The following is a 12,500-nucleotide window of genomic DNA, read 5'->3' as shown; positions in this document are numbered from 1 at the left end:
ATCAAGATTGTAAAAAAATGCTTTTAATGGTATTTTGTAAGGCAGGACTTATGCACGTGTTGCTCAACAAATCAAAGATTTTTTTTTCCCTTTCAGTCAACTCTCCAGTATATTTTCTTTTGCGTTGTAATTAATACAATTAAATAAAATTCAGTCTTTCAAAATAAATAAATGTATACTGTAATTATAAATAATGATTGACACTGCACACATTGATTATTTTTACAAATTTTTTTTAAATTTAATTTTATTTGAAGTCCTTCATAAAGGGAACCATCAGCAGTCTTGGTCAGCCCATGTCGGTACAGTATGTACGTACAGTGACACAAACTTTATTCGTCGTAAAAGTAAAACAACGCGCACAGACACCATGACACTTTACGACACGTTGTTGTTGTTGTGACACTTATCGGAATACAGCATACAGCTGCTGTGTATCAATAATAGATAAAACGTTTGGGAACCGCTGCCTTGATATAGAAAGCTATATTTATATTGTGCATGATTTGTTCATGCCCCTTGGATGCATCTCATTTTCAAGGGGGTCCGCATTTAATCACCAGTATACAAAATAATCAACAGTAAATCATAACCATGATGCAAGTACGTTTAAACACGCAAGCACACACACTTATTGGTCCCCTAAGCTTAGTCTCCCACCAACCAGCCAATATTCCACAATATGGATGTACATAGGCCTATATATTTATACATAATATGCATAGTGTACACAGACAACATCACAGCACAAGATAATATATTGTTGGAATATCAATGCTAAGTAAATATTTTAACTTACCTGATTTTTCTTCCTTGAAGCGTTATTATTCATGAAGTGCAATGCCTTGATTTGAGTGAGGATAGTATCGTCATCCATGGAAGGACTAATCATTTCTTCAAATAATACAGTGTAAGGATGCTAAAGACCAAATCATCACAAAAACAACGTATTATATAATGAATGGTTTTGACAGGGCCACCGCAACTTAGCTCATGTTGTCGGGCCACCACGAAAAAAGGCTGAACGCCGGACCCCGTTTATATCCCGATACAGCGTTGTTCGTTGAAATGACATTCAATTCATTCAATGTTCTGTTTTTTCATTTGTTTATAACATCTATACAGCGGCCGAAGTAAGTGTTTAATGCGTCACCGTTTTTCTCACTAAATCTATTTCCGAAGGTGTTGTTATCAAAGTATTGAGCACGTGAAGAAAGGGAGGTGCAAAAAGGCATGGAAAGCCAAGACAGCACCTAAAACCGATCAATCATCAAGCGATAATCCAGCCCCTTGTCAGTGCAAATGAATATGAGCTGCTTCAGTCCTAATTGATGGCCTACGAAAAGGTCTCATTGCCAAGGTGTGCGTCAAGACGCATCTCATGATGGGTACGAGCAAAGAGCTGCCTCAAGCCCATTGCAAAACAAAACGATGGCATTGGTTACAGGAGCAATCGAAACTTCTGAACGTTCCAGTGAGCACGGTTGGGGCCATAATACGGAAGTGGAAAGCCAATCATAACACCATACATTTGCCTCGATCAGGTGCTCCTCGCAAGATTTCTGACAGACGAGTGCAAAGATGAATCGGAAGAGTTGTCAAAGAGCCAAGGACTACCCGGAGAGAGCTTCAAAAAGACCTGAAATTAGCAGGTACTGTTGTCACAAGGAAAACAGTGAGTAATGCACTCCGCCGCCAAGGGCCTGTAAGACCCCATCGCTGGAAAGAAAAGAAAAGCGTCAAAGCTTGTTTAAAGTTTGGTGAACAACATTTGGACAAGCCAGTGAAATACTGGGAGAATCTCGTCTGGTCTGATGAGAGCAAAATTCAACTGTTTGGATGCCATAATGCACACACCACATTTGGAGGAGAAATGGCACTGCACATCACCCTGAAAACACCATACTTAACAGTGAAGTTCAGAGGTGGGAGCATGGTCTGGGGCTGCTTTTCAGCTAATGGTACTCGTAAACGTCACCTCACTGAAAGAAGGATGAATGGGCAAATGTACCGAGACATTCATGACAAAAATCTGCTGCCATCGACGAGGATGATGAAAATGAAACGAGGACGGACATTTCATCAGGATAATGATCCAAAACATACTGCCAAGGAAACTCTCACTTTGTTTCAAAGAAATAAAATAAAGCTGCTAGAGTGGCCCAGCCAATCACCTGACTTGAATCCAATCGAAAATCTATGGAAAGAACTGAAACTCAAGGTCCATAAAAGAAGCCCACGGAACCTTCAAAATTTGAAGACTGCTTGTGCGGAGGAATGGACTAAAATCACACCAGAGCAATGCATGCTACTAGTTTCTCCATAGAGGAGGCGTCTTGAAGCTGTCATTGCAAACAAAGGCTTTTGTACAAAGTATTAAATAAATACCATTTGGCGTGTTCAATGCCTTTTCCGTATCATCCACCTTACTGTAATTTCTCGTTTATAATGCGCACCCATGTATAATACACACCCCCAACGTTGACCTCAAAATTCTGTAAAACCCTTCTATCCATGTGTAATGCATTTTTACAATGCATGATTTTGCTTCTACCCATATGATCAAAATGAAGTATTATCTGTATTTTGTATTTTGAATTGTTCTGAAGTTAAGCACTTTATTTGAAGATGTAATACTTTTTAAAATTTGCATCCTCTTATTTTAAAATTCACAGCCCTTTTATGATTTAGTAAATTAGAAAACAAACCGTTGTGCTCATATGTTTGATTAGCCAGGCAGAATTTGTAAGATGGGTACAAATCTTTAAAGAAAACATGGACCGGGCGAAATACATTTCATTTTATTTTAATGGGATTCAAATTAAACGATCAAGCATTTCAGCAAAGCATTATCATTAAACAAAACATAACCATAAAGAAATTAATGATGGTTGTTGTTCAGTCGTATTAAAAAATAATAATAACAATATTTCACAAATTCTGCCAGGGTATGTGGTACATATATGCAGTCATATGTACGTACCCCTGTCGTGTTGGAATGAAAGTGTAGACTAAACCTTTTTTATAACCAATAGGTGGCGGCGGCATAGGAGAATGAAAGTGTACCACTTTTTCATAACCACTAGATGGCGGCATACATTTATAGAATGTGAAAGTCTTTTCTATGTGCCCCTATACCCATGTATAATGCACAGTATTGACTTTTGACAATTTTTTGGGGGGGGCGGGGGGAATGAAAAATATACGTGAGAAATTACGGTACACACAACTTAATTTCTTCGCTTATTTGTTGTACAGTCACACATTACTTCTAGACAGTGAATGGCTCAAATAAGCATTGCTTGTGTTCCACTTTTTATCGGATTCAGTCGCTATTGCGTGGCGTCAAGCCACACAGTTCCCAGAATCTATTCTAGTCTATTGAGAGGTACAGAAACCTTTTGAATGCAGTGACTGCCTTAAAGGGTTATGCAAAAAAGTATCATAATAATAAAATTAGTGAACCATTATGTCCAGATGAATTTCATTAGCTCTTTAAAAATAAAATAAACAAGAATCCATGCATAATTCTGTTGGACCACAAAAATAAAGACATTTCTGATTTTCATTAGTTGTTTTTAAAAAAAATTAATCTTTATTTATGACTACTTTGCCACAGTTAATAATGCAAATAGCTCAATACTCGGTCCATAGTTGGGGACAGCGTTACAAATCAAGGAGGCCATTATTAGTGTCAGTTCCTGGCACAACCGTCACTCATGTTGACCAAATGGAAGCTAATGTACGGATATTTCTGAGCACTATTGATTTTCCAAGATCATTACTTTCTGTAACACTTGCTCTTCTTGTCAAAGCAGAAAATTAAGTTTAATACTATAGTAGCTCCCTGGTATTGTTGGAGTCAGAAGTCAAAAGACAGTGCAGTTGGCTGAAGAGCGTTGAGTGCATAGAAAGTCACTGGTGATCTCCTTGTAACCCCCGGCTTCAGTCAGACCGCTTCCTGTTGAGCAAATGACATTCGAAATGAATAGGATGAGCATCCGTCCAGGGAATAGGACCTATGTCGTGTGTATTGTTGTTAAAGAAAACAAATAATAATGTGTTAAGGGGTCGGAGGATAACGTTTGCTTTTGTTCTCTGTTCCCTGGGGATCGTTTCAAGTGAAACGGGAGGATGTTGTAACTAAAGATGTTCTCGATTGCAGAGGTCAATGTCTTTGACTCATACGCACACACACACAGTTCACAATAGGATGCTAGATATGGAGAACATTTAATGTGGAACTACAGGAAATTGGAGACAAATGCAAAGGGAGTTATGTACCGTACGTAATAAAAGACAAGAATACCTAACAGGAGGTGAAGCTCGATTGAAGTTTCGGAAAAGCTGCCTGACAAAGCGGTCTGTGTGGCGAGGTAAGATCATGCAAAGGCGAGGCTGTCCACCTGAAATTTCTAATGAACTTTCCCAACTGCCCGCAGCGGAAGCACCGCCCTTCCCTCAGCCGGCGGTGGCGTTCCTCAGGGGAGAGTTGCAAGGGTTCATCTCCGCGTTACGTCATCTTAATTCTGTATTGATCGTATCAACAAATCACGCCCACATACACCTCCGAAAATATCACCGCGATCGGCCCGATGTTTATGATTTTATCGACGCATTTCCACATCAGCGATGTGCTTTGCAGATTCATTTCCGCATTTACGCACGACCTTCGTCCACGTTTTCCTCGCCATAGACGATCATTTGCATCAGGCTTGCAAGGATGTGGCACTCGCCCGCCCACTGTGTTGATATCATTTTTACGATGACGCACTATCAATTAGCAATTTTTCAGGGGGGGTCATGTTGATTTTGGAGATGAAAAAGGGGCGTTCCAAATGCATTTTGTGATTCAACGATTGCTCCAAAAAGCTGAATCAGAGTCAGAATCCTCTTTATTTGCCAAGTATGTCCAAAAAACACACAAGGAATTTGTGTCCGGTCGTTGGAGCCGCTCGAGTACGACAACAGACGGTCAATTGACAGAACACTTGGAGACAGAAAGACATTGACAAAAAAAAAAAAAAACTGAGCAGTAAAGGGTTGCTAGTTATCTGGTAATGCCGGTACATTTATATAAAAAAAAAAAAAAAGTAATAATAATAATTTTTTTTGACAATTGTCCTCTAGCACTTGGAGCAGTTCGAAAGACTAATATTGCAATAGTGCGGTGCAATGACCGTTGTGCAAAGGGCGCCGAGACTTCAAGCAAATGATTGATATGATTTGGAAATGACAGCCTGTTTCTTTTTATTGAACAAAAAAAAAAGACATGAAGACAACTTCTTGGTGAAATATGGACCATGAAGACCGCATACTGCATCTCCTTTAAGGCGTAGGGCAAATTCAGGCAACGTGGAGTCAAAGTCAATTTTCATCACCTAATATTCGTACTTGTAATGCAGTACTATCTCAACTTTATATATTGTGCTCTCCTTACCTTCAATGAGGTTGTAGAGGTTGCAGTAGTTTGTGCCATGGTCTCTGACGACATACCAGGTCTCAGAGATCGACATGGCCTAGGGACGGATCATATAAGGAGACAAAATAATGACAAAAAGCCAATGACATATGGAATGGGGAGACAAATGGAACAAACAAATATGCCAGTCATTCAATGGCAGCAGGTATCAGTCTCAGACATTGTAAAATACCGTCGCTTCAAGGTGAGCGGAAACCTACCGAAACATGACAGAAAGTGAAGAAATAATAGGGAGCGAGGCGGAAATGAAGGGAATCCTGATATTTCTTCAAAGGAGAGATGTGTTTGGCAGCTATAAAGTGGACCGAGGCAGATTGCAACTGGAAGACACGAGCACATATGCGAGAACCAATCACAGAAGGAATACACGATCAGACACATTGTAGTAAGGGCATCATAATTATCAACTTTATGAAACGTAGAAGTGGTGGCAGGTAGTCTGTTTCGTAATGCCCTCTGATTATCTGTATTAGCAAATGTATCAAACGGTACAGCTTTAAGATTACAGGGTTTACATTAGCGACATTAACGGTGGCCCGGGGCCACTCTGCTCCTGTCTCGGACCACCGCCTACGCGTAGACGCTGGCCCACTCGGGCCGGTAAACATTTTTAAAAGTCACTGGAAATTTTCGCCAGCCAGAAAAGACCCAAAAGTGCATTTTTAGTTGTGGACTTAAATACTTACAGCGGCTGAAATAAGTATTTATTTTGTGTCACCATTTGTCTCGCTAAATATATTTCCAAAGGTGCTATTGACGTGAAAATTTCACCAGATGTTGGGAACAAACCTAAATAATCCATACATACAAAGAAAGTAGAACAAATAAGACCCGAAAATAAGTTAGGTGTAATAATGTGAAATGACACGGGGGGGGGGGAAAGTATTGACCAAGCCAACGGGTATTTAGTACTTTGTACGTAAGCCTTTGTTTGCACTGACGGGTTCAAGGGGCCTCCTGTATGGAGAAACTAGTCACATGCATTGCTGTGGTGTGATTTTGGCCCATTCTTCCACACAAGCAGTCCTCAAATCTTGAAGGCCGTAGAAAATATCGTGTCAGTAGCACCTTTGGAAATATATTTAGTGAGAAAATGGTGACCTCTTAATTACAACCCCAATTCCAATGAAGTTGGGACGTGGTGTTAAAAACAGAATACAATGATTTGCAAATCATGTTCAACCTATATTTAATTGAATACACTACTAAGACAAAATATTTAACGTTCAAACTGATAAACCTTTTGGTTTTTAGCAAATAATCATGAAGTTAGAATTTGATGGCAGCAACACGTTCCAAAAAGTTGGGACAGGCTCATGTTTAGCACTGTGTTACATCATCTTTTCTTTTAACAACATTCAAGAAATGTTTGGGAACTGAGGACACTAATTGTTGAATTCTTTCCCATTCTTGCTTGATGTACAGCTTCAGCTGTTCAACAGTCTGGGGTCTGTTACTACAAACATTCAATGTCGGTTTTGGGCCTCGGCGCTTACATGCGGTGATTTCTCCAGATTCTCTGAACCTTTTGACGATATGTTGGACCGTAGATGACGAAATCCCTCAATTCCTTGCAATTGTACGTTGAGGAACATTGTCCTTAAACTGTTCGACTATTTTCTCACGCACTTGTTGACAAAGAGGCGAACCTCGCCCCATCTTTGCTTGTGAATGACTGAACAATTCAGGGAAGCTCCTTTTCTACCCAATCATGGCGCCCGCCTGTTCACCTGTGGGATTTTCCAAACAGCATTCCTCAACTTTTTTGCCACCTGTCCCATCTTTTTTGGAACACGTTGCGGCCAAAAATTCTACGTTCATGATTATTTGCCGAAAACAATCAAGTTTATCAGTTTGAACATGAAATAGCCTGTCTTTGTATTGTATTCAATGAAATATAGGTTGAACAGGATTTGCAAATCATTGTATTCTGTTTTTATTGATGTTTAACACAACGTCCCAACTTCATTGGAATTGGGGTCGTGTAAATAACTGTTTTAATCTTTGAAGCATTAATGCAATGCCTTGATTTTAATATAATGACGCTGTTGACGAAATAATCACTAAAACTCAACGTATGGTATCACGAATGTACGGGGCCAGTACTGGTTCTGACAGGCCTCATACAACTTGACAACCACCGAAAAAGGCTTCATGTCGCACCTTGAATTATGGAAGATAATAGTGTTTCTGTTTTCTGTGAGTGAACAGTATCCAACACATTTTCCTTACGTTACAAAAAGAATGAGACAATCTTGTGGTTGCAACTTTTGTGAACAGCTTTATCTCAATCACACATACAAACCTTGTACAAGCACCGTTGTCCACCCTGCCTGCAGCCAGCCATGGTTTCCCACTGCCTTATTTGTAAAACCAGGGATTCATAAACCGTTTGACATGGTATTCCAAAATACCTGGAAAGAAGAAAGCAACCGGTGTTATTGAACGACGACTAATTTCACTGACAGGTGCCAGACACCCCACCCGTCAGCCCAGTGGCGGCCCGTTTTTTGCGGGGTGGCCAGAATTGGTCCAACGGTATTTTTGGGGGGACCGAATTTCATCTCAAAAAAGAGCGTGGGGTCGGCGGGGGAGGCTAGTTGTATCCCGATGATCCGATAGGAACTATGTTTTCTGGGGCTTTATGTCCCTAGTCGGGTCACCCATGGCTATCACCGCCTGTGGGAGGGGCCGAGAGGGTCGAGCGCGTCGTGAGCTGGTCGGCGGCCGAAGTGGGGACCTTGGAAGTCCGATCCCCGACTACAGAAGCTGGCTCTAGGGACATGGAATGTCACCTCTCTGGCGAGCTGGTGTGCGAGTTTGAGAGGTTCCAACCAGATATACACACACAGCTTGGGCTTTGGTACCAGTCCTCTTGAGAGAGGTTAGACTCTCTTCCACTCAGGAGTCGCCCATGGTGAGAGGTGCCGAGCAGGTGTATGTTGGGGTTTATCCCAGTGGACAGCGGCGGGAATTTCTGGGATTCCTTGGAAGGAGTGCAAGAGAGCGCTCCCGCTGGGGACTCCTTTGTTCTGCTGGGGGACTTCAATGCTCAAGTGGGCAATGACAGTGAAACCTTGAAGGGCCAAACGGACCCTCCAACCAGAACCCGATTGGTGTTTTGTTATTGAACTTCTGTGGTCGTGACAGATTCTCCATAATGAACACTATGTTCAGACATAAGGGTGTCCACATGTGGACTTGGCACCAGGACACCCTAGGCCGCAGTTCGATGATCGACTTTGTGGTTGTGTCATCGGACTTGTGGCTGCGTGTCTTCGAAACTCAGGTGAAGAGAGGGGAGGAGCTGTCAACCGATCACCACCCGGTGGTGTGTTGGCTCCGATGGTGGGGAAGATACCGGTCCGACCCGGCAGACCCAAACTTATTGTGAGGGTCTGCTGGGAAGGTCTGGCAGAGTTACCTTTCAGGAGCTTCAAGTCGTACCGCCAGCAGAACTTTGCCCATGTCCCGGAGGAGATGGCCGACATTGAGTCAGAGTTGACCATGTTCCGTGACTCCATTGTTGAGGTGGCTGACTGGAGCTCTGTGGCCTGAAGGTGGTCGGGGCCTGTCATGCCGGTAATCCAAATCCCTTTGGTGGACACCAGCGATAAGAGATACCTTCAAGCTGAAGGAGTTCAATCAGCCCTTTTTGGCCTGTGGGACTCTGGAGGCAGCTTATAGGTACTGGCTGGCCAAGCAGAATGCAGCTTTCGTGGTCTCCGAGGCAAAAATTGAGACGTTGGAGGGGTTTGGTTTGACCGTGAAGAACAACTTCCGGATGGCTTTGAAAAAAATTCTGTTAAACCATCCGACGTCTCGGGAGGGGGAAGCAGTGAACCGTCAATACTGTGCATTGGGGGTGTAATGATTCATTCATTCTATCAATGAATGGGTTTGTATTCCTACGAACGAATTGGATTGGAAAAGGTCAGTCTGAGAAGCAAACCCTATCTCCCATGATCCCTTGCAAAGTGTGTGTCTTCAGGCAGTTCCTTTTGACCTCCTGATTCTCCTTTGCTTTGACGTCCACTGTGAGCTGTAAGGTCTTACGTAGACAGGTGTGCCGCTTTCCTAATCAAGTCCGATCAGTATCATCAAACACAGCTGGACTGCAATGAAGGTGCCGAACCATCTGCAGGATGATCAGAAGAACTGGACGGCACCCGAGTGAAATATAGGAGTGGCACAGCAAAAGCTCTGAATACTTCCGGCTGTGTGATACTTCGGTTTTGTTTTTTTCATAAATCTGCAAACATTTCAACAATTCCGTGTTTTCTGTCAATATGGGGTGCTGTGTGTACATTAATGAGGAAAAAATGAACTTAAATGATTTTAGCAAATGGCTGCAATATAACAAAGAGTGAAACATTTGAAAGGGGTCGGAATACTTTCCGTCCCCGCTGTATACGGAAGTGATTCACCATTATTATTTTTGTTTCTGTTTCAGTTTGAAGTAAATCTGACTATGTGTTACATGTTTTCAGTTGGACCTGTAAAATGAGATGGCGCGAGGGCACGCCGCCATTGTTTGTCATTTAAAGCCGGCTAGCTTAGCTCGGCAGCAACCGTCATAGTTACGAACTCCAAATCACTCGATGATCGCAATCTCACCGAGTGCTGGAGATCCTATGCTGACTATTTTCAGTGTTGTGGGCAAAGTATTTGGGTGATGATATCAATAACTGTCTCAGGCAGCAGCCGCGGGCCACATCCCCGTTAGCTCGTGCCGTAGCAGTTTGCTCATCTTCCAGGGGGCCACATAAAAGCAACAGTTGAAAAATAGATCAATACAGCACTTTGTCGTACATCAATACAGTAGTTACTGTACACGTGATTCATTTATACAGCAGTTATTACAAAATACATGCTACAGAGTTGAAAAAGTAAACAACAAACGCGAAAGACCCTGATGAATATTTCGATATCGAAAACGAATACAGTTCAAACTAGAAAATGTATTTTAACCCTCAAGCAACGGTTCTCAGATGAAGAGTATCAAATGGATATCCATGCATCCATTCTCTTAACCGCCTTTTTCCCGTACCGCTTATCCTCACCCCGCGATTGTCCGGCGACACCCTAAATGGGTCGCCAGACAATCAAAGATCGAGGGGATACAGTATAATAAAACAAATGGCAGTCACGTCAAACTCCGCCACGTCGCTTTATGTGGCCGGCGAAAGCAAATCGCGCGGCGCATACAAACAAACAACCATTCGCACTCACCTGCACACTTACGGGTAATGTAGAGTCTTCAATGAACCTAGCATGCATGTTCTTGGGATGTGGGAGGAAACCGGAGTACCCGGAGAAAAGCCACGCAGGCACGGGGAGAACACGCAAGCTCCACACAGGCGAGGCCGGGGATCGAACCCCCGGTCCACAGAACTGTGAGGCATGACCGGGCCACGCTCATGCAATCTCGCTACTTTCTGTATGACCCCCTCCTCGCTCTGGCTAAAAATGCAACTGCAACACCAACACCTCCCTTTTTTCTTCATTCAGAGGACATCCCGCATCTTCAATTTCAATTTGTACACTCAAATTCCATTTCCTGACATGAGACCCATCAACCCTTTGACATTTTAGAGTCTCACGACAGGTCATTGATTATAACTCCTGATACTTTATAGCTTCACAAGGGGTCATTAGCGATCACTCGTGACGCTTCTTAGCCTTACCAAGGGGTCAATAATGATATCATGTGACCCTTAACAACCACGAGAGGGTCACTAACTCGTTAAGTTTACAACCACACAAGCGGTCAGTAATTAGAAGTCATATGATCCTTCATAACCCCATGAAGGCCCTTCGACACCATAAAGGCTTGCGAAGTCGTGCGACGCCCTCGTCTTTCCCATCCGTTGTGTGCGCGCCGAGGGGGCGTCAGCCCATTTTGACGACGTAAGATATATATATAGATATATATACACGCACGCACGCACGCACGCGCAATGTATGTGCTGTTTGCTTATTCACGGTCTCATTTCTTTTTTGCTGTGACCGCTTATCGTGTTCGAGGTCACGTGTGTGCTGGATCCTATCCCAGAAGTTGTCGGGTGAAAGACGCACTACTGTGCACCCTAGACTGGTCGCCGGTCAGTCGCAGGGCACGCAAAGACAGACAACCGTTCACTCTGACAATGACACCAAGTAAGAACTGAATCCTGCCGCCTGCACCGAAAGGGCGAAGGAAACGCGCCGTCGTCAGTGACGTACAAACACCTGACTTTTGATATACGTTTTGGATACCTCAAATGAAAACAAAAATGGTGTCATCTCACAATTCATACAGGACGAGGAATTCCATCACATAACTAAATCGTATCTGTAACATGCAAAACAAAGCGTGGCAATACATACTGTGTGTAATTCACAGTCACTCAAACAATGCTGTGGTCTACATCAGCTGCGTAGTTAACGACACTCGAAAGTAGGCTCCGTATATTTTGTTCTAAAAACAACATTCGTTTATTAAGATGTATGTCAAAAAAAAGAATAAACCTTACCATTCTACTTTGCACTGGGCATGCAAAGGTCCAGCGAGGCAAAGCTCAGTAACGCCGACGGCCAAGAAAATTAGAACAAAGCGATGGGCTGCACCGCCATTCATGGTGCCGCAAAGCATCCGGAACTAAATGTTCCAACACATACGGACACGCGCGGAAGGCGTGCGAACATCTCACGACCGTCACGGGCTTTTCTGGAGAGGAAGCAAGCCAAATTCAATTTGCGACGGAAGGCCGTCCGGGGTTACTTGGTTTACAGACAGTCTTCGATATGGCTCGAGAGCAGACGAGCAGATGTCGTCTCTTCGTCGCCCGTGCGTCGGCAAGATAACGAATCGGCGTATGTTGCCTTTGCTTAGTAATGCGAAACCGTCGTCTGCACAGATGTTTTTTGTTTGAACGGCAGTTTTTCTCGAGCTTGAAGTTGGTGGGTGAGGGCTGCAGTGACCAGTTGTGCCCCACGCTGCAGTTCTTCATTCTTTGATACATCTAAGAACGCCATA

General features: G+C 43.1%; 1 protein-coding gene across 1 annotated transcript; it reads right to left on the bottom strand.

Annotated features, from left to right (window-relative positions):
• Positions 1 to 3,640: 3,640 nt before the first annotated feature.
• On the bottom strand, positions 3,641 to 7,865 carry LOC133396211 (uncharacterized). Its single transcript, XM_061665747.1, has 4 exons — positions 7,788 to 7,865; positions 5,683 to 5,802; positions 5,441 to 5,519; positions 3,641 to 3,961 (listed from the first exon to the last, which is right to left on the bottom strand). The coding sequence occupies exons 1-4, from the start codon at positions 7,827 to 7,829 to the stop codon at positions 3,870 to 3,872; spliced, it is 333 nt and encodes a 110-aa protein (XP_061521731.1). The 5' UTR covers positions 7,830 to 7,865; the 3' UTR covers positions 3,641 to 3,869.
• Positions 7,866 to 12,500: the final 4,635 nt, after the last annotated feature.

This window comes from Phycodurus eques, chromosome 21, assembly GCF_024500275.1.
Source record: "Phycodurus eques isolate BA_2022a chromosome 21, UOR_Pequ_1.1, whole genome shotgun sequence".
Lineage (NCBI taxonomy): Eukaryota > Metazoa > Chordata > Actinopteri > Syngnathiformes > Syngnathidae > Phycodurus > Phycodurus eques.
Note: the sequence above shows the minus strand (reverse complement) of the source record. Positions and strands in the feature narration are given on the sequence as shown.

What these genes read in the sequence shown, in the direction of transcription:
- LOC133396211 (XM_061665747.1), bottom strand. Translation starts at nt 7,829, where the DNA reads ATGGCTGGCTGCAGGCAGGGTGGACAACGGTGCTTGTACAAG. An exon ending in GACAACGGTGCTTGTACAAG is followed by an intron (nt 5,803 to 7,787) that starts GTTTGTATGTGT and finishes CGTGTCTTCCAG; the next exon opens with TTGCAATCTGCCTCGGTCCA. An exon ending in TCACTTTCTGTCATGTTTCG is followed by an intron (nt 5,520 to 5,682) that starts GTAGGTTTCCGC and finishes ATCCGTCCCTAG; the next exon opens with GCCATGTCGATCTCTGAGAC.